The sequence below is a fragment of the Cornus florida genome, unplaced genomic scaffold, assembly GCF_030987335.1.
Source record: "Cornus florida cultivar Cherokee Brave unplaced genomic scaffold, ASM3098733v1 CherokeeBrave_3.0.0_Hap2_Chr05, whole genome shotgun sequence".
NCBI classification, from domain to species: domain Eukaryota; kingdom Viridiplantae; phylum Streptophyta; class Magnoliopsida; order Cornales; family Cornaceae; genus Cornus; species Cornus florida.
In genome coordinates this window covers 86,919,353-86,942,932 of record NW_026775575.1, presented here as the reverse complement: position 1 = coordinate 86,942,932, position 23,580 = coordinate 86,919,353, and the positions used below count along the sequence as shown (strand labels likewise).

The 23,580-nt window shown below is 37.9% G+C and overlaps 1 protein-coding gene across 1 annotated transcript; it reads left to right on the top strand.

Annotated features, from left to right (window-relative positions):
* Window positions 1–4,267: 4,267 nt before the first annotated feature.
* Window positions 4,268–6,148, top strand: LOC132309622 (ribonuclease 3-like protein 3). The gene is given in 4 exon segments (XM_059807914.1): window positions 4,268–4,271; window positions 4,497–4,861; window positions 4,980–5,126; window positions 5,879–6,148. Coding segments are annotated over 4 exon segments (786 nt in total).
* Window positions 6,149–23,580: the final 17,432 nt, after the last annotated feature.

Here is a 23,580-nt window from a genome sequence, read left to right as displayed (position 1 = left end):
TAAAAATGCTCATTTTCTCTTTTTATTTCGGCATGATTTCGGACCATAAAAGCTGGACTCCTATGTCAACTATTACTTTTTCTTATTACTTTTAGTGATAACAGTTCTTTAATTTGTTTTTGGAATTCTTCTTGATCGTCTAAGGTATGAGGATTATCTTGTGTCTTTATATTTATAAAAGAATATATTTTATTTAATTTTGCTTCAATTTTATTTTTATACCAATGTTTCTGGGGGTCTTCACCTAAAATTTCTGTGATTTCAGCTAATCGTATAAGATTACCAATGTTTAGTTTGGGGTTTTTTAATATAGCTTTATTATTAAGGAAAATCTTTGGTTCGTTAAGATAACTAAGAAACATTAAAGCTTCAGAAACGTCTTCTAAAAATTCGGATACATCAAATAAATTTTCTGTCGTTTCTTCTGTTATAGGTAAGGTATTAACATATGTAATGGCTCATTTATCTTTTTGAGAAATATAAGGATCTCTAGATGGAATAAAGGTTCCTTTCTTAAAAAATTGTAAACATGTAGGAGTATACAAAAATCCTCCAGTAAGTGAATTTATAAAATTTAATCCTAAGATAAAATCATAGGTGCTAGGAATATTATTAACTACATAAGTCTGGGGTAAAACAAACTTTTCATTGTTAATTAATATAGGAATGTTTTGAACACAATGGGTTATTGGAAGTTTTTCATTATTATACTGGCTCATGTTAACATTATAATTTAACTTTACTAAGGCTTCGTCTGGGACTAAATGTTTTTGAATTATACTTTTTAATGCTCCAGTATCAAGCATAGCTGAGGTTTGAACTAATTTTTCTCTAAATTCTAATGTTATTGGGAATTGAATTAGACTAGATGGTTTATATTTTGAATTTATAGATTCGACTAAAATATTTTTTTTGTTTATCTTCATATTTTGTATAACAATTATGACATAATAAAGTTTTACAATGGTTTTCACAGTAATGACCTTTTTTAATAGATGTATTGCACTGTTTACAATTATAAGAAAAAAATTGAAAACTAACTAAGTTATACTGACATGAGGGATTACTTATAGTGTGAATGAACTCTTCTATTGAATGAACCCCTTGTTCAAAGTCTTCATCATTATGAAAGTTGATCTATTCTTGTATCCTTTTAATAGGATTCTGTTTGTATCTATGAGGGCAATTTGGTCTAATGTGTCATAGTTCTCCACAAATAAAACATTTGCAATGTCTTTCTTTTGTGGGTAAAGTATTTACCTTATTATCCTTGTCTTTGTTGTCCTTTTATTTTTATTTATCTTTTGCTTTTTATACCAAGGTCGCTTTCTGAATTGCCTAGGGTTAGTTCTAACATATGGTTTTTTATTACGAAAATTCTTGTAGGTCTTGCTTTTTCGCAGATTATATTTTTTAGGTTTATTATGTTTATAATTGTAATTCTTCTAAGGCATACACCCATACTGGGGTGAAAAATCTATTTATCTACATGTATAATAAAATTATTTTTTGATTTGTTTAGACTCTTTACGTTGTCGACATTCTACTTTTAACATGTTATACACATGATTAACTCTATCTCATATGGTTAGCGTATCGCGTCTAGGGTTTTCTAACCATTTTTCTTATAATTTAGTTCATACACTTCCAAGCAACTTCTGAAGATATCAATCAAGTAATGTTTTATCACCTGTTTTACCAGTGACTGCAAAATACTCAAAAAACTTATTGGTTTAGTTTTTTATGTATCTAAAATCACAAATCTGTAGTAATTCTAAATTACGTAAAGCTTCGTTTTGTTTTATTAAGGTATCATCTAATAATCTGTCTTTACCAATTAATATTTTTTCAATGAGGCTTGTAAAGCCTTGAATGGTAAAATTATCACGTAAGATTGCATAATCATTTGGATAAATTACTTTATAAGCCTGCCACCAGTCATCAATGGTTCCTCTTAATAAGGTTTCACAATAGGTTAAGGCTTGAGTTCTATTGTCAAAATTGGTCAAAATAGATTGCCTAATACAATCTTGTTCCCAGTTTTCGATTACCTTTGCCCAGTCTTGGGGATCGTGCCTTGCTATGTCTAATATTGTTCCTGATGATTGCGCTAGTATATTTTCATATTGTCTACGATATTGTGTTAAGGTGTACATATCTGGTATATTTCTATTTTCTACATAAGTTTCTCGTGAGGGATTTAATCTTTGTCCAGTTGTAAAGTCATCACTTAAGGTATTACTACCTAAGGTGTTAGTCTTTCTTTGGTCACTCATTTCTTGGTCGATTGAGTGAGATTTTGATGTTTCTGGTGTTTTCCCTTCTCTATGCTCTATTACATTTAACTCTTCTTTTACTGTGTTTAATTCTAACGCTGTATAGAAGGATTCAAATCCGACACTTATAATATTTTTCTTAATATCATCATTATTTCCTTGTCCTAAATAAATACTCTCGATAAGTTGGTATTTAGGTCCTGGATACTTGTCTTGCAATGCTTCTAATTCTAAATTATCAAAATCGTACATTATTCTATCTAGAATTTCATCTTCTAATCTATCATAAAGGACATTTAAGTCTTCTGGAGATTCGATCTCTATTAGTGTAGTAAAAAAGTCTTCCTGAGTATCATCAACTAAATTGTCTTGTCTTTTATAATTACTAAACCTTATGCTAGCATCTCCGCTATTTGAAACATATATCATATTATTTTCGGGAATCTTTTTAGGTGTAGTAGTAAGTTTAGGTAATTTCCATTCTGTGCCTTCATGGGTAATACTGCTTACTTTTCTGGCTTCTATCATCTAGACATATTTGCGATTAAAAGGTTTAACTATTTCACTAAATTGGGCTTTAAACTTTAAGTTATACTAATTAACTGCCTTTCTCATAAATAAAGTATTAACTAATAGATTTTCAAATTGCCCTGTCATATTATATCCTTTTGTAGATATAACTATCTTAATATGTTTACTGAATTCTCTAGTAGTTATCGTATAATTGGGAATACATCCTACTATTGCGGCATTGTCGGCTAAGTCTATTTCGGCGCTGGCTATTTGTGCTTGTTGATGGTTATTCCATCGGTCATCATTAATATAAGCAAGTTTAATCCTACTAATCCTATCATTATGACGCCTAAATGCATAAGTTCTAAATTATTATTATTTAGTTCTTGGCATGCTTCGGGTGTTATAAGGTTTAAAATTACTTGATTGTTAACTGCACTTATTTTTCTTTAGCTAAAATGATTATATATCTTACTCTGAAAATCTAATAAATTATTAGAATAAAGATTAATTTTATTTTTTATCTTCTTCATTCCTTATTCTATATATTTTTTAGCATCATGTTCATTATCATATAAATCTTCTACTCTCATTATTTCTTTGGTTTTTCTAAAGATAATGGCCATTGTGATATTTGCTTATGAGGTTGAAGTTGTAATAAATTTACAAGCTTGGCTGTTGTAGGAGAGGACTGATTATTGACTGACAATTTTATTTCTTTTATTTATTTGATAATTCAGATAATTCTTTTGAAGATTCTCTGGAAATACTTTCTTATATTACTTCTAATTTGTCTTCAAGTTTATTAACTTTAGTAGATAACTGGAGTAATAACTGAATTAAAAAGTTATTTTGTTTAATATGTATATTAGTTGACTGTACGTCTGTTTTAAAGTTAGTAAATCCTATAGGTTCTTTATCAATTTTGTAAAGTTCAGCTAACGCGGTTAAATATTCAGGACTACTGGTGCTCATAAAACTATTGTAATAATTTTTGGATATCGGTTTTAAGGGATTTTAAAGAGTTTAGGATTATTTTCTGGTTTTCAGCAATATTCTTAATATCACTATTGATATCTTTAATTGCGACTAATATTAACTTATTATCTAAATTATTTGGACTAGAATTCAGTACTACTTGTTCTTTAATATAATCTAAATTTTCTCCTAATCGTTTTATAGAAATATCTAAATTATTAAAGTCAAGTCTATTCATAAACTAAAATCGTTGACGTCTAGCTTCTAAAATATTTTGTATTAATATAATTCTAGATTTAAGTTTTTCAATTCTTCTTTGTAGACTACGTGTTGTGTCTCCTAATTCTAGAGCTATGTGACAGTTCCTAAGTGCTGTTTGACAAAATTCTAATACTTGAATAAGTTGTTATTTAGGTAAAATATAAATTCTACTTAATAAAGGGCTAAAATAGAACTTAGCTCATGAACTTGTAAATATGTAAACTACCTTTAGTTTAGCTATGGGTAATATAACTACACTAAGACCACTTTATTGTAAAAGTCCCTGTTACACACACACACACAACTACAGGACGGCATAGATCAAAGCTCTCTCTTCTTAATTGTGTGAGTCTCATGGGAAACAATGAAGAACAAGTAATCACTTGTCATGTAGAAGAAGAAGGAGATGAAAAGGGTTCGACTACTGAACGGGGTTTCTTCCATTGATACAAGAGCTTGCTTTGTCAGAACAAGAAGTAAAGGAGTCCAAAACTACAGAAACTGAATGGTCTCCGAGTCTGACAGAGATAGAGAAGATCATAGGGTACAGTTTTAATGACAAAAGCTAATAACAACAAGCTTTCACACATCGTTCGTATAATTATAATGAAGAAGAAATTTGTTCATCCTACGAACGACTCGAGTACGTGGGTGACGGCGTGCTCAATCTTCTCATCACCAAAGAGCACTACTTCCTGTATCCCGATCCACCGCCGGGAACGTTCACCCGCCTCCGTTCGGTCAATGTCAACTCGGAGAAGCTCGCATGTGCCGCAGTCAAACATGGGCTTCACAATTATTTACGTCACAATAAACCTCTTCTTAATGGACAAGTAAAGTCCTAATCTATACTTTATTTATTTATTTAATTATTTTTTTTAATGTTTAAGAAAAGAAAAACACACTTCAACTTGATTTAGTTTGAGGACTAAATATCATAAATTTGTTCAGATTCGGGACTTCATGAAAGCGATTCCGGATTATCCTCTGCATTCCAATGGCTTGATCGATGCACCAAAAGTGCTTGCTGATATTGTTGAATCCACATTAGGGGCCATCTTCGTTGACAGCAATTTGTCTTTGGATGTTACATGGAAGGTTTTTTTTCTTGCACATTCTCTATTGCCTCTCTTAAAAAGCAATTTAGAATCCCATATATGCACCTGCTGAATTTTAATTTATTTAAACTTTTTTGCATATACAGAAATACCATGTTATGGAATAAATATATATATATATATATATTTTTTGAAAGGTTTATGGAATAAATATTATATGTATTTGTGTATCGATCTCTAGCTAGTATACTAGTTTCATTTAAATATGTTAAAATTAAGTATTGATTTGTGATTAAATGACCACATTAATGTGATTATTAGTCACTCGAAATCTTTTTTTTTTTTTTTTTTTTTTTTGGGTAATTGAGTTTATATGGTTATGGACTTGGGGCCTGTTTGGCATGCACTTTATTTTAGACGTTTTGTTTTTGGCTAAAACACAAACAGTGTTTTTGTTATAGGAATGTTTTGAAAAAAAATCGAAAGCACATCTGGAACGATGTTTTAGGCATTTTGTTTTTAGCCGGTGTTGCGCTACTGTTATGGTTTTGGGTCAATGAACAGTTGTCAAAACAAGAAAAAAATAATTTTTTGGTATTTTGGTTTTGGACCACTATTCACGAAGTGTTTTAGCACTATGTAAAATAAAATAAGGCCGTACCAAACATGTTTTTGTTATCAAAATCGACATTATAACAATCCAAAAATAAAAACGTCAGAAACAAAACGCATGTCAAGCAGGACCTGGTTAAAATCCTCCTAATGGTATTACACTATTAAAACTTGATGTAGGTGGCCAAGAGTTTGCTGAAACCTACAATCACACCAGAACAACTGCAGCTACACCCTGTTACAAAGCTAAACGAGCTATGTCAGAAGAGTAGATGTGAAATGCAATTTGTAGATCTATGGAAGGAGTCTGAAGTTATTGAGGTTTTCGTAAATAATGAATTTGTAGGAAAAGGAAAATATTGGCCTAAGAGATTAATCGCGATAAACAGAGCAGCAAACAATGCATATAACGAAATCGTGAGAAAGTTAAATGTGAAAGACAATAATTAGAGCGAGCTAGCTAGCTAGAAGCATGTAAGATGAGATCATGGTCTGGATTACACCATACTTGTTCTTATGTTTTGCATTCTATTTACCATATAGAAAGTCATTACTAGAGTGAATTGTGATTTGTGGATTGAGTTTAATTCTGTAATTTTCTTAAATTGTGTGCACATTGGGGTAAATTTCTTTTTCCTCAAAAGTAATTTTGAAAGAAGCAGCCATCATAATTTCTTCACTTTGCGTGTTTGGTAATATTGTTCAGATTTTAAAATATTCATAATTAAATAATCCCCAATTTAAAATAGAAGGTATCTGTAGGTGCAAAATTTCGCTCAACCAATAATGATTAAGAAAAATAAAACAACTCACTCAATCAATAGTAAAATAAACAAGAACAATATATCTCGAAGCGTAGAATTGCTTGATCCCTTTATTGGAGGTCTAAGCCTCTATTTATATACAAAAGATTGTAAAATTATGGTAGGACTCGCCTTGCTTGCCCTCCAATTCTTTCTATATAAACATTCTTTACTAATAGAGTTCTTTCCATTGTCTAATTTTCCATACATAGAACTTGCCTTGTACAGAACTTCCTATCTCAGAATTTTCCTTCTACGGTAAATCCTTCAATGGTAGGACTTGTGCATTCTTGAATAACTGGGCTGAACATACTTTGATCCGGCTGGGCTTGAGTAACGGACCGGATGTTAAATATTAACAAGTTGGGCTGATGACCTCTTGATTCGGCCTTGATGGAGGTTGGAGGACAAATAACAATGGTCTTGGGCTAAAAATACCCTCAATTTGGGCTTGAGCATGATGGGCCTTATATGTCCTTGGAATGTAGATATGTGTAGTGATAACGTGTGCGCTTTTTATTGGATGGAGTTTTTTTCCTTCCACACTTTGCCCCAAATTTCATTTTTAATTGAGTGACGGCTCCCATTAAAGAGGGAATTGAAACCGGTTTTTTACTTTGCTTCAGAAGCGGTTCGAGGTCTTTCATTATTACTCCGTCATACAAGATTCTGCAAGAGTTACATTCGCCCTTGCTGCACTCCTGCGTTCTTCATTCCATCGCCTTGTCAGGTTAGTTTTTTTTTCCGCATCTTTCTCTTCAATCTTTCATTATGAGTACTTCATCTACTCCCGAACGTATAGACATTGGGGATTCTGAATCCACACCTTCATCTTCCCCCATTCGCATTAGGGCTCCCCCTCCTAGGGTTTCTACAGATCGTCTTTCGTTGAATCAATTAGGTATTTCCCCCTTTCCAGCCGAGACATCCACCTCAGGCTCCGATAATGTTCTTACTCATGAAGAGAGGAAAGCAATCATCTCTATTCGCCGCATCAAGGTCTCTATTGCTTCGGTAATGGAAGAATTTGATATTCCTGAGGGAGTAGAAATTGCAGAATATCCCGAGGGTGCCGATTTTACCTCCGGCGAGGGAATTGAAGAGAGTGAATTGCTTCTTTCGGTAGGGCATCTTAACGCCCTTCGGTTCCCTCTTCATCCCTTCTATCATTTAGTTTTCAACAAGTTAGGTCTTGCCCCCCTTCGGGTAAATCCTAATTTCTTTCGCATCCTTTCGGCACTGTTGGTGCGCCGGAAATTAGAGGCTCTGGATTTGACCTTTGCCGACCTTCTGCTTACTTACAATATATCTAAGCATGGGACCGAGCCTGGTCGCTTCTTTTTTACCTCTCCCTTTCATCAGAGGATATGCACGAACCTTCCTTCATCCGAGAAGAAGTGGAAAGAAAGGATGGTTATAGTTAAAGGAAAATGGTTCGTGCCCAAATCAATTACGCTCCCCATCCCGCGCAAGTTCGGGAAATTAGGTATAGAATACTTAACCTCCCTTCATACCAAGTGTTCTGGCTGTTTTCCTTGCCAAGTCTTAATGTTTCGCCGTACTTATGAGTTTCTTGGTATTTTTTCAGCTACATTCCCATCCTCCGCAGCAAGGAACAGACTTTCTTTTCTTGAGGAACGAGTCTGGAGTGACCCCTCGCCTATCGAGGACCTGCTAACTTCTTCAAACCTCAAGGATATTGCCTCCAGTGCTGTTGCTGCAGACCTCATGGATCTGTCTCTACCATCCTTTGACAGTTTCCCCATGACTGAGGAGGAGATACGGAGGGCTGAGGCTTTAAAAAAGAAAGCCGAAGATGCCCAACCCTTGGTCGTTATTAGATCTACTGAGGATGAGGTGGAGACTGAGGAACCACCAATGAAGAAATCTCGCCTCAACCCCCCATCCTCTGGCAAGGGCAAGGTCCCTTCTAAAAGCAGAGGGAAAAAGGCTAGAGAGGCCGAACCTGAAGATGAAGTCAGGGCCTTTGTTCTGGCTGAGACTGGGGCTCTTTGGACTCCTTCCTTCACCAGGGCTGACAAGTCAGTCCTGCACTCAGGGGATTCTGTGATTACAGACCCTTTAGCTGCACTGGCGGTGACTCGAGGGATGTGGCTCCCAAAGGACGAGGAAGCCATCAGCCAAATGGGGTTGGAACAATTACTCCCCTCTGCCCCGGTCCGGGCCATAGAGGTTCGCATTGCTCCTTCAGAATTATGTTCCTCTTGCTTGCTTATGTTTCCATTTATGCTCATATTTGTTCCTCTGTTATACAGAGTCTATACCACACCATGGCCCTCTGCGCCACTGCTGAAGCCCAATCCCTCTCCATCAAGAAGCTGGAAAAGGATCTTGACAATGCAGAGAAGAGAGCCACCACTGCCTCTACCAATCTGAGGATAGCTTCTGAAGCCAAGGATGCGTATAAGAGGCAGTTGGCTGCTTCTGAGGCTAAGGTGGATTCTCTTCAGGCAGAAGTTCAACGTCTGACCGAGGCTCTTACTACTTGCTTCAAGGCGGGGAAGCAAATGCAGGGGCGCTACTCCTGTCTGGCACACCTGGCTAGTGCTAAAGCGTTCTGGTCTGGCTATAATCAGGGCTCAGGCCCTAGGACGATGGATCCGGACGCTTTTGACAAGCAGGTGGGGGTGCACTTCCCATATGATGAAGGGCCAGAGGCTTTGGAAGCTGAAATCCGCTTCGCCGAGATGGTGAAGGCGCACCTGAAGGGTACTCCTAGCTCTTCTGCCCCTACGGCTTCAATTCCTCCTACCCCAAGTCCTACTGTAGTGGATGCTTTTGAATCTACTCCATTCGATCCGAAGAGGAAGTAGAACCATGTATTTTGTTTTTATTGACAGTATGTTTGGGATAATGAATATAATTTTTTGTTTTAGGCTTTCAATACCTGATTTGTTTTTGCTGTATGCTTTTGATACTGTTCATATTTTTCTGACTGGTAATATTTTTATGACAAACAAAAACACATTGTCTTTATGCTTCGGATTTATGCTATCCGAGAAAAAACAAGGATGGTGGGAAGAAAGTGATCCTTTTAACAGTTTAGTTAATATCTCAGGATGATTCATATGGACAATGATTTAACTGTTAAGTGAACTCTCCTTGCCTTTGACTCTCCTGCAGTAGACGTATACATACTCTTTCCTTCTTGTGTGTTCCTGATGTGGGGTGGATCATGATGAACTTATGATATATCCACATCCACAGGGTATTAAACACTTGGACTCCGGAGGAAAGAGTTCTGATCCGGGCACCAGAGGTTTGAAGCGAATTATTCCTCAGCACTGAGTGTGGAGGAATATTACTGAATAGGACACTTAGGGTCCGAAGCTGTCTCGGACACTTAGGATCCGAGGCGAATTAAACACTCCCTGGCGCGGAGCCGGATGGGAGGTTTTGCCGAGCCGGACACTTAGGGTCCGAGGCGAGATTTTTGCCGAGCCGAACACTTAAGGTCCGAGGCGCTGTCTCGGACACTTAGGATCCGAGGCGAATTAAACACTCCCTGGCGCGGAGCCGGAGGGGAGGTTTTGCCGAGCCGGACACTTAGGGTCCAGGGCGAGATTTTTGCCGAGCCGAACACTTAAGGTCCGAGGCGAGATTTTTGCCGAGCCGAACACTTAGGGTCCGAGGCGAATGAACTACCCCACGGCGCTGAGCCTGAGGGGAAGTTTGTTTATATTTTTTCTCAAACAACTTATCATGAGGCTGAGGATTCAAAAATGATAAGAGGCCAAGAAAGCGAGTAACAGTGGCTGTGAAGTTTCCTATTTGTTGACTTTGGAGACTTTCCTCCTCCACTGATACTCCCTTCTTGGCAACCAAATGTTGTGGACCACGCATATATGAACCGCATTTCTTTTCTATTTCTATCCGATGTGGGATATAGACTGAATTTTGTCAAAAAGGTTGGTGTAAGGAATGCCTCTGGTATCGAGCTTGACAGCCTTAACTACCAGTGGGCCCTCCTTACACCGTAATTAACTATTTGAATATTCCCATATATAACAGAATGTAGCACATACTTTTTTGTCGATGTGGGATAAAAAGTTTTAAGCATAGGCCATAACTCATGTTTTTTTTCCTTAAAAATCATTGTGACGAATGCTTTTTAGCAGCTTGCTTCTAATTGCATAAAAATTGCATAGTGCGACTTGGCATGCATAAAAATTGCCTAATGCGACGCATGCATAAAAGTTGCATAATCTAATGCGACGCATGCATAAAAGTTGCATAATCATAGAGTAGTATGGCCCCCATTTTTATAGAAAGAAAAAAAAATAGAGCAGAGTTGTACTGAATATAGAAGCAAAATAAAGAAAAGTTTGGCTGACTGTGGACATACTCAGCCTTATTTGTTAAGAATTTGTAGCAAAATTGACAAACTTAACTAATGGAAATACCTTTTAAGGTGTATTGCGTTCCAAGGACGCGCAATGGGACGTCCGCCAGTTTCGGCCAAACGATATGCTCCTTTCCCCACTACTTCGGTAACCCTGTAGGGTCCGGTCCAATTAGGTTCCAGTTTCTTTACATGAGCTGTCTCCTGCTTCAAAACCCAATCGCCTACCACAAAGCTCCGGAATCTGACGCGTTTGTTATAACTGTTACACACCTGCTGTTGGTATGCCGCGAGCCGAATTGCTGCTGCATCTCTCCTTTCGTCCACAAGATCAAGGCTATGTTCGAGTTGTTGCTCATTGTTCCCTTCCAGTACCAAGGATTTCCGAAGGGTTGGGATTATGGACTCGGTAGGAATGACAGCTTCGGATCCATATGCCATAGCAAATGGGCTTTCTCCCGTGGGTCGTCTTGGAGTGGTTCGATAGGCCCAGAGCACTTAAGGGAGATTCTCGTACCATTTTGTCTTTAATTTCTCCAATTTTTTCTTTAAGCACCCAAATATCGTGAGATTAGTTATTTCAGCTTGCCCATTGCCTTGTGGATGACTAACTGCAGCCAATTTTTGCAGGATTCTATGTTCGCTAAAGAACTTTCTTGTACTTCTGTTATCGAGGTTCTTACCATTGTCCATTACGATGACTTTTGGTACCCCAAACCGGCAAATAATGTTGCTCCAAATGAAATGCTATACTTCTTCGTGGGTGACGCTAGAGAAGGCTTCAGCTTCCACCCACTTGGTGAAGTAATCCGTAGCCAGAAGCACATGCTCCTTTTTTTCCATGGTTTTGGGTAACGGTCCTACTACATCAATCCCCCATTGGGCGAACGGCCATGGATTAGCCATGGCGTGCAAACCTTCGGCAGGTTGATGCTTTATTGGACCATGGCGCTGACACTTGTCACATCTTCTTGAGTATTCTTCGGCATTCCGAGCCAAGTATGGCCAAAAATAACCTTGGGTTAGAATTTTGTGTGCAAGGGATCTTCCTCCCGAGTGATTTCCATAATCTCCTTCATGAATTTGTTTTAGAATTGTGAGAGCCTCAGTAGGGGTTAAACACTTGAGATAAGGACCGGAGAATGACCTTCGGTACAACTGGTTATTGATGATTGAGTACTTAGCCGCGGTAAGCCTAAGCTTCCTTGCCTCAGCTTTTTGATTTGGGAGAACTCCCTCCTTGAGGTAGGCCTCGATTGGATCAATCCAGCATGGCTCACGTGGAACTTCAGGGATCACCATCACCTCTTGCCGGGGATTAATGCTGGGTTCTTCGAGAACATCGATTGGAACAAGCCGAATCAACTCTCCGTCTGAAGATGATGCGGCTGCGGCCAATCGATCTGCTTCGGCATTTTCATCTCGTGGTACCTGATGGAATTCGATTTGATCGAACTCCCGGATAGCACTCTCTACAGCATCTTTGTATGACTTCATACGTTCCTCCTTGGGATAATAGTGCCCTGTCACTTGATTGATCACAAGCTGTGAGTCACTAAAAACTTTTAAACACCGTACCTATAGCTGTTTAGCTAGCCGAAGTCTGGCAAGCAATGCCTCATACTTGGCCTCGTTATTAGTAGCTGGGAAATCTAACAAAATTGACTGCTGCAGCTTGGTACCCTCGGGTGTTGTGATGTCAATACCGGCCCCTGCCCTTTTCTGGTTGGAAGAGCCATCAACCCGTAACTCCCAGTACGGCTCTTAAAGTGTCGGTTCCTCAGATTGATCTTCATACTCTAGTAGGAAATCCGCTACTAACTGCCCCTTGTGAGATACCTTTGGTGTATAGGTGATGTCAAAAGAGCTAAGTTCAATAGCCCATTTTGTAATTCGACCAGACAAGTCTGGTTTAGCTAGGATAGCCCGTATAGGGTGATTTGTAAGTACCACTATGCTGTGAGATTCGAAGTAATGTCGAAGTTTCCTCTTGGCATAAATTAACGCCAGGATTACCTTTTCCGTCTTGCTGTACCGTGTCTCGGCATCCGTCATCGTTTTGCTTGTGTAAAAGATTGGGTGCTGAACCTTGCCTTCTTTTTTAATCAACACTGCGCTTATTGCTATAGCTGATACTGCCAAGTACAGGATGAGAGTGTCTCCGGGCGTTGGAGCAGAAAGGATTGGGGGTTTTATCATGTAGCTTTTCAATTGATTGAGAGCTTCCTGCTGCTGAGGTCCCCATATATCTTTGTTTTTGGATCGAATAGCATCAAAGAAAGGTTTATACTTATCAGATAATCGGGATATGAACCGGTTGAGAGCCGCAATTCGGCCGGTTAGAAGTTGCACTTCCCTGCGGGTTTTTGGCTCTTGGTTCTGTATGAGTGCCTTTGCCTGAGCTGGGCTTACTTCTATTCCTCTTTTATTTACAATGTGTCCGAGGAACTGTCCTGACGAGACGGCGAAGGAGCACTTGGTGGGGTTCAGCTTCATATTGTACCTCTTGAGAGTATCAAAGACCTCCTGGAGGTGCTTCGGGTGGTCCTCTTTCCGTATACTTTTGACCACCATGTCATCAATATAGGCTTCAACTGTATTCCCCAGTAGATTATTGAAGATTTTATTGACAAGTCACTGGTAGGTGGCTCCGGCATTCTTTAGACCGAAGGGCATCACTCTGTAGCAGTAAGTGCCCGTCTCTGTGATGAAAGCGGTTTTCTCCTCATCTTTAGGATTCATGGGAATCTGATTATAGCCGGAGTATGCATCGAGGAATGTGAGCCTCTCATAACCTGTCGTAGCATCCACCATTTGATCAATCTTGGGCAGAGGGAAGCTATCTTTTGGGCAAGCTTTGTTAAGGTTAGTATAATCTACACATACCCCCCATTTCCCATTCTTCTTTTGAATGACTACTTCATTTGAGAGCCATTGTGGGTATTGCACCTCTCGAATGAATCCTGCTTGTAATAGTTTATTTACTTCTTCGGCTATTATGCGATTTCGTTCAGGTGCGAACCGTCGGTGCCTCTGCTTGACTGGCCTGAATTCTGGGTTAACCCTTAAATTATGGCATGAGACCGTAGGATCGATCCCTACCATGTCCGAGTGATCCCAGGCAAAGATATCCGAATTGCACCGAATGACCCTGATCAATGCTTCCTTCTCTTCAGCTGTGCAAGATGAGCCAATGTAGGTGACTTTCTGAGGGTTTCCGAGGACTACCTTTATAGCTTCGAGGGATTCCTCGGTAGGTGCTTCAGCCTCGACTTCTTCCTCTGCTTTGAGATACTTGGGCAGAGGATACTGTAACTGCTATTTGATTGCGTCTTTGGGATTCGCCTCTAACTGAGGTGATTTTGACGCCTTCTTTGCTTCATGTAGCGTTAGCATGTAACATTCTTTTGCAGCAACCTGGTCTCCCCAGAGGTCGATGACCTCCCTGCCATCTGGGGATAAACACCTCATTACTTGATGAAGGGTAGAAGGGACTCCGTTCATACGATGGATCCAACCTCTCCCCATAATGAGGTTATAAGATGGATGAATTTCCGTCACTACAAAGTTCTCCTTCAGAGTCCTCTTTGCTGCAGTAACGGATAGATCGATCACCCCAAGCGGATTCACCTTAGTACCATCAAACCCCATTAAGGGGCTAGAAGTTGGCCTGATGGATGATGGTGAGACCCCCAGCTGATCAAAGGCTGCTTTTGTAATGATGTTGGCGCTACTTCCCGGATCTATCAGCACTCTCCTGATCATATAATTCGCTACCAGGAGGCTAATGACCAAGGGGTCCTCATGCGGGCGCTGGACTCTAGACAGATCATTGTTACCGAATCCAATGTTGATGCTGCATGGTGCAACCGTGTTTACCGAAGACAATCTTCATAACTTATGAGCCTCTCTCAGCCTGGATCTGTACAATTCTTTAGACTCTTTATCATCCTCTGACCTTCCGTGTATGGCATGGATAACCTTTACCTGACCGCCCTCTACCCGTCGAGGGTTAACCTCCCGAGGTTTTACGTACTCCTTCGTGGCGAGATACTCCACCAACTCTCCTCTCGCTATCATGCTTTCTACCTATCGCTGAAGGGACCTGTAGTCATTGGTGGTATGCCCATAGTCTCTATGGTAGGCACAATGTTTGCTTTTGTCCCTCTGCTCCAAGGGTTGTTTCATGGGCTGAGGAGTTACGAACCTCGTCTTATTCTCTTGGAATAGGCGCGCTAAGGTAGTACGGAGAGGGGTAAGCCTGTCCTCTGTCCTTTGCCTCTTCTCAGGCGCTTGGGTGACTTGTGTGGCGGTATGAGGAACCTTCTGCATCCTTGTGCTTGCAGCTTTCTCTCGAGACTTGTTTTCCACTGTGACGAGGGTAGCGTGCTGTGCACGGTGGGCTACGTTTTCCTCCAACCGAATGTAGATTTGTGCCCTAGCGTTCAAAGTCTGCATATCCGGGGGGGAATATTTGATCAAGGATATGTGAAACTTGGTTCCCTGAATCATTGCCAACTTAAATGTTTCGATTGCCGTGGCAGGGTGGCAATCTGCTATCTCTGAGGCTTCCATGTTAAACCTGGATAAGAAATCTTACAGAGTTTCTCCCTTCCTTTGCCTTATGGTGAAAAGGCTGGCGATACTTTTCTTCTACTTCTTATTTCCGCAATACTGGGCTAAGAACATAGTGCACAAGGTCTCATAATCAGGGATAGACTTGTGTGGCCTATTCCTAAACCATTCTAACGTTGCTCCGGTTAAACTGGTAGGAAAAACCTTACACATCCACGGATCGTTATGATCGTCCAGTGCCATCTTTTGCGCATAATGATCGAGATGCCGAGAGGGGTCTCCTGCCCCATCGAACTGGGTGAAGGATGGCATAGTGAACTTTTTTGGTCTCTCCACAAGGTACACATTGTCAGTAAAGGGGGTCTTGACCAAGGAGTTCTTGTGCTCTCTAGCCATCTCGGCTGGTGTCTGAACTCTTAATGGATTCTTTTCGTCGAAGGCATCTTGTATGCGTGCGCCATCTGGAACGCCATTGGACCATACCGTAAGCCTATGGCTGGACTCGGCCTGTTCATCCTGTGTGCAGCACGGGAGATTATCCGAAGCAACCGCCTCAAACCTCGTCCCTTGCTTTTGCTAAACCTCATTAGGTCGAGCCCCGTTGGGTGGTGTCCCGTTGGCCGGAGGCTCGTGAACTGGAGGTAAATTCTGGGTGGGGGGTGGTGCTGCAGCATCGCCTAGTGGTGGTTGTGGCGTTAGCCTGGCCATTGCCGTGTGCAGCGTATGAGTCTGCCGCTGAAGCGCAACTATCTGGGCGACACTCGTATCGTTTGCTTGCCGGAGTGTCTCAAATTGGTGCAAGAACTCCTCTCGCATCTTTTGCATCAATTCTATCTGTTGATTCATTGCTGACTCTCCGTTTGACATTCCAGATATGACTAAGGATTTGATTTGAAGAACAAGTGGGAGTATATTTTTATACGATTCCCACAGACGGTGCCAAAGTGTAGGTGCAAAATTTTGCTCAACCAATAATGATTAAGAAAAATAAAACAACTCACTCAATCAATAGTAAAATAAACAAGAACAATATATCTCGAAGCGTAGAATTGCTTGATCCCTTTATTGGAGGTCTAAGCCTCTATTTATATACAAAAGATTGTAAAATTATGGTAGGACTCGCCTTGCTTGCCCTCCAATTCTTTCTATATAAACATTCTTTACTAATAGAGTTCTTTCCATTGTCTAATTTTCCATACATAGAACTTGCCTTGTACAGAACTTCCTATCTCAGAATTTTCCTTCTACGGTAAATCCTTCAATGGTAGGACTTATGCATTCTTGAATAACTGGGCTAAACATACTTTGATCCGGCTGGGCTTGAGTAACGGACCGGATGTTTAATATTAACAAGTTGGGCTAATGACCTCTTAATTCGGCCTTGATGGAGGTTGGAGGACAAATAACAATGGTCTTGGGCTAAAAATACCCTCAATTTGGGCTTGAGTATGATGGGCCTTATATGTCCTTGGAATGTAGATATGTGTAGTGATAACGTGTGCGCTTTTTATTGGAGGGAGTTTTTTTCCCTCCACAGTATCTTACTACATTTTATTTAAAAATCAAACCTTCATTTTAAATCTAAATGGTGGATTTGACTCGAAAATCGTACGTCAATGTTAATTTTCAAATGTGGACCTGTCTTGGTGAAGGTGAATTTCACCTCAACAATGAAAGGTTTCACAAAGTTGAAGACAGATTATATAATATATATGTGCATTCGTATTGTAATATTCTCATTAAATCGAAACACTTTGTTATGTAAATAAAATTAGAATAAAGATTTGGAGTTCAAAAGTAGAACAAGTGCGATTAACTTATATAAATGAGAACTGCATTATGATGAATTCATTAAATCAAAATTAAATCATTTATTTTTATTGAATTCATTTAATCTATCGTAAATATGAGTTTGATCATCAAAGTCAATTATCAAATTAAGTTGGACAAATCTTGATAAAAGTGACTTTCACCTCAATGGCTAAAGACTTCACAAGGTTAAAGACAAACTATACGTGGACTCTTATTGTGATTTTTAGAGTATGGGAGTTATATGATTCTTTTAATGGTTTTATTTTCACTAAACCTAAAAACCTTGTAAATAAAATTAGTATTTGTCCTCCATTTGCCTAGTGATATGATTACGGAAAGTAAGAGAATATAAATTTGACTTATTGATGTATTTGGTGTGCAAGAATGAAATGGAATACAAATGAGAATGAAGTAGAATGCAAGTGAGAAAGAAAATTAAATGGAATGGTCATTCTCATGATATTGTTTAGTTGTAAATATGAAAAGTATAAGAATAGAATGATAAAATTGAATTCTCTAAAATATCACTCTTAGTAATAAATAAATTAAATTAACAAAATGACATTCTTTTATAATATTTTAAAAATAAATGGTGGCAGTGGCGGTGGTGGATGGTGGTGACGATGGTGTTGGAGTTGGAAAGCGGTAGTGGTGTAGGTGATGGTGTTGGAAGGCGGCGATGGTGTTGGTGGAAAGCGGTGGCAATAGTGTGGTGGGGGAAGGTGGTGGCGGTGGTGGAAGGCATTAGCTGCGGTGGTGGTGGTGAAAGGCGACGATGATGGGAGGTAGCGATGGTGAAAGACGGTGGCGATGGTGGTGGTAGCTATGGTGAAAGGTGGTGGAGGTGGTGATGGTGGTTGCGGCAAAGGAAGGTAGTGTCGGTGGTGAAAGGCGGTGGCGGTGGTAGAAATCGGTGGGCGGTTATGAAAATCGGTGGTTGTGGTGGTGGTAGAAGGCGATGGTAGTGGTGGAAGTCGGTGGTGGTAGTGAAAAGCGGAGGTGGTTGTGGTAGAAGATAGTGGTGGTTTTTGGAGTTGGAATATCAAGGTATTTTGAGAAGTTGGTTTTTTTTAAAAAAATACTTGGGAATGGAATGGTCATTCCATGGGTTTAGTTGTGAAATGGATTTTCATTCTAATGTAATGGTCATTCCATAGGTTTAGTTGTGTAATGAATTTTCATCCCACTTTAAATTCCATTCCAATCGTGGCACACCGAACATAAAAAAAATATAATTTTGGCTAATATACACAGGCGTAGCCACTTCACCATAAATATTATGACTACCAATGTGTATATTTATTCAGGTTGTATTCTATTGAGGATTCAAGTACCACACTGTAATTTATAAGAAGAAAAAAAAAAAAAAAAAAAAAAGAAAAAAAAAAGGTGATTTATAATTTATATACTTATATACCAAATGAATTATTAAGAGCCCGTTTGGCATGCATTATGATATTGGTATTCAAATTTGATATTGGTATTCAAATTTGGACTCATATTATATTTGGGACAATTGATATTAATTTGGAATAGTTTATAATATATCAGATTTTTTTGTCTAAACACATATCACTAAATTGGTATATTATGTGTTTTGATATTGTAGCGAAAAAAGTAAAACAAATTTTTTGAATTTCTCAAAACAAATTTTTGTTAACATAGTTTCGATTTCTACTCAAAACATTCTTATAACAAAACGGTTGTTTTGATATTAACCAAAAATATAACGTTTAAAATACATCGCATATCAAACCCACCCTAAGATATCACATCACATCACATCTATAGTCTCACTTGACTTTTAAATAACCAAAATGATATAATTACTCCTTAAAATCGGAGTATACAAGTACTTTCTAAGAGCAACCCTAGCTCAAGGCAATAGTGTACAATATTTGAACCTATGTTGAATGAAAGCCTTTACTATGCACATTACACACAAGTAGGCCCCATGTCATATGACACACTCCACACTCCACAGATGAAGAATGAAGTAGCACCTGGCGCAGTAGGCCATTGCGTGTGATAATGATATAAAAAGGAAAAGTGATATTGTGTGATAATGTGTAAAATAATTATTGTATGTGTATTGAATTAATTAATTAATGTAAAGATAGTCATGATTTAATTAATTAAAAAAGAGTCATTTTTCCTAAATAAATAAAGAGAGTCATTTAATTTGCATAAGAATTTAATTAATTATTTTTTAAAAAAAAAGTTTGTACTTTTTGACTTATCAATTTAATTAATTTATTTATTGCATAATAATTTAATTCAGTTGCATAATAATATAAAAAAAATAACATTTTATTCGATTAATAAATTTAAACATTTTCATCACGTAATGATTTAATTAATTCGCATAATAATATAAAAATTACATTTTATTCGATTATATCAAATTTAAACATTTTCATCACCAAATTAATTCCACAAATGTTCCATCAGATGTCTCCTAAGATCAGTATTATCCGTTCTATTACGAATTCTTCTAAAGCGACTGGAAATGTGTGTCGCCAACATTGTTAGGTTTCAAATGTATTGTGGGAGGGATATTGGCTAATCCGGCGGAGGTGTCCATCGCAAACTGTGTTCGCACTCATTTTCAATGATCATATTGTACAATATGATGCACATTCTCATTATATTGTTCAGATCTTCTTTATCCTAATAATGTACGGGTCCTTGCGTTATAGCCCACCTGATTTGTAGCACGCCCAACACTCGTTCAACATCTTTCCTAACGGCTTCTTGTTTTTTAGCAAATAATTTCTCTTTTCCAATTGTTGGGTGTGGGATGGTCTGAATAAAAGTTGCCCACTTGGGATAAATACCATCAGATAGGTAATTTCCCATTACATGTCGATGCCCATTTATCTCGTAATTAATCGGAGGCATTGTGCAATTGATCAGGCTATTGAATACTGGGGAATGATCCAAGACATTCACGTCATTGTTTGAACCAACCATGCCAAATAAAGCATGCCAGATCTACAGATCTTTCTGTGCAACCGCCTCCAATATGAGGGTAGGCTTATGATTTCTTCCCCTATGTGTATCATGCCACCCTGTAGAGCAATTTTTCCATTTCCAATGCATACAATTTATGGAGCTAAGCATACCTGAGAAGCCTTTTTTCTCCCCTTCTCGAAGCAGACGTGCAATGTCCTATTCATTTGGTGTGCATTGGTATTGCCCTGCATACACCGTAATTATAGCATCACAAAAGCGCTTTAAGCTTTCAACCGCAGTGGTTTCAGAAATCTTTATATACTCATCACAAAGATCTGCTGAAATTTCATATGCGAGTATACGTATTGCAGCTGTCATCTTCTGTATAGGAGTGAAACCCATACGACTGAGGGCATCAGGCTTCTAGATGAACCATTCGTTATATGTTGTAACATCGTTTAAAATGCGAACAAATAACTCTCGCAGCATCCGAAATCGTCTACGAAACATCTCGGGTGTAAAAGTGGGATTTTCAACAAAATATTATTGGAATAGGCGTTGAGCTGCCTCCTCTCGATCACGTTTAATATATTTTCTTTTACGACGTCGAAAGAATGCATTTACCTTCTCAGGTGATAACAGTTGCATCACCGCATCCTTTTTTGACGTTCTTCAAAAAAATCTTCTCCGTCAGAAATTGACCCAGACACTGAAATAGATTGTGATGATGAAGCCTTTTTTTTTTTTTTCTATAATAAAGATAAAGACTCAAATAAGAGAAAATGATTCGAAGATGTAAAAAAATGGACTTGATAATTGAAAAAAATGAGGGAATGAATGGTTTATATAGCCATTGAGAATATAATTGTTGAAAAAAAAACAAACAGAATATAACCGTTGGGAAAAAAACAAACATAATATAGCCGTTGGAATAAGACAAACATAATATAGTCGTTAGAAAAAAAGACAAATATAATATAGCTGTTGAGAAAAAACAAATAAATTATAGTCGTTGAGAAAAAACAAAGTGAATATAACCGTTTGTAATATCACATATTCTCTATAAATACCATTACACTTTTATCAAAATTTCTCATTATTCATCAGTTACTTATCTTTCTCTTTCTCAATCTTTCTTTCAATTTTTTCTGACGAAATTTTCTTCCTTGAACACTTTATGGATCAATGACCTCTATTACCCCCATCGCAAAACTCTGAACTACAACCACAATTCAATTATGATTTTTACTCTTCAGGATTTTACCAATCCGAAAACCTATCTCAATCTCAATTCTCTCATTTCCAAAACCCACCACATTCCTTATACCAATCTCATTCCCAATACTTACTTTCTTCCCAATACCAATCTCCTTCTCAAACCCTACCTTCTTCCAAATATCAATCTCATTCTCAATACCCACTTTCTTCCTAATACCCACCTCCTATCCAATCTTAACCTCCTTCCTAATATACATCTCAATCTGAACCTTCTCAATCCAAGTCTAATTCAAGGAAGATAGGAAAATTTGGTCCACCCAAGAAGATGAAGCGTTATGCAAAGTGTGGATTAATATTGGGACCGAAAGATCCAATAATAGGTGCAAATCAACAAAGTGACACATATTGGGGACGTATCCATGCTGATTTCAAATGCCAAATGAGCGACATGGTGCAGTGCCGACAGCAGTTAGGTTTGTCGAATCGATTCACAATAATTAAGCAAGTAGTCAGCAAATTTAGTGGATACCACCAACAGATCCAAAACCAATGTCAAAGTGGATACAACGTTGAAGATGTCGTAAGTTTCTTACTTTGTAATAAATTTCTTACTGTCTAAATTTCCTTAAAAATAAATATTTATTTTAATTGACAATCTGTCTAAATATAGTTTTTGTTTAATTTTTATAGCACATGGCAACAAAAGCATTATTTGAACATGAAGAAAGGGAACCATTTAAGTTGGAGTACTGTTGGAATCTTCTTCAGAAATCTTCAAAATGGCTCCAAAATTGCAATACAATGAAGAAAAAACAAACACCAAACACAAATAAGAGAGCTATGGATCTTGATATGAATGAGCCTGGAGATTGTTACCAAACAGTTCCATCAACAACAGGTTCAATCCCAACTAATTCATCTACTTAGTCAACTCTTGCAATATCAACACCAGGTTCGGTAAACCTTGGCGACAACGGCTAACCGGCCATTGACGAAGGTTCACGTGACACTTCATGACCTATTGGGCGAAAACCTGTCAAAAGGGGTCGTAAAAGTAAAGATAATGTGCAAAATGACTTATTTCTTACATCGTTTCAAGGATTTGCCGAGCAAAATAAATTGATGGACAACTTAGCACTCGAATCTCGTACCTTAAAAATGAAATTAAAATTCGATTTGGGCATGAAACAAAAACGGACAAGGCGATTGGAGCTTAAGCTGCAAAAAGAAATGAAATTTAAATGAGCTTGAGGCGGAAAAAGAAATGAAGATGATGGAGATTGAGTAGGAGCAAGTTCTTTAGAAAAGACAAATGATGGGAAAAAATCCAAATAATGCTACAACACCGGCGATGAAAGTATGAATCGAGCATCGACAAAATGAAATTATGGCGTGTTATGCAAAAAGGGGCAATTAATTGTAATGTTACTATATTTTTTTTCATATGTGGAAGTATTAATGTATTTTTTTTTTTTTCCTTGAGTTGTATTGTTTTATTTTATTTGTAGGAAGCTATGTAATGCACTTTTTTTTTTTTTTTTTTTTTTAATATATGTAATATTATTGTTTTTTAAAAATCTTGTATCTAAATATATAATTGGAGCAAACAATTATAGCCGTTAGTATTATAGTTGTTGAGAATAAAATCGTTAAAAAAATAAAAAAAAATAAAAAATAAAAAATTAGTTTTTTAAAAATAATTATTTAATAAAATATAGAATAAAAAACATGAGTGCACAACAAAAATTTGGAGTCTCCAAAATAAGTATAGAATTAATTGCTGATATGCTTATACACTTTACATAAAGTGTAGAATGAAAGGGGTGCCTTGCGCTGGGTTGCTCTAAGAACATTGGTAGGGTTGCTCTAAGAACATTGGTAGTATGAAAATACTTTAAAAAGTCAAATATGCCATTCCTTCTTTTAAAAGAATTCAAGACTTCTAGCACACCACAAAATATATATATATATATGTATATATATAAAAAAAAATAAAAAAAAAAATAAAAAATTGTGCGATTATGGTCAAATGGAGGGTATATGGACTGATTGGACCCATTTCTGGTCAAAGGGAGGGTATATGGGCTGATTGGGCCCATTGAAGCCATTTGGGTTGATGGGCCCCACCAATTGAGACCCATGTCTGAAAGTAAGGC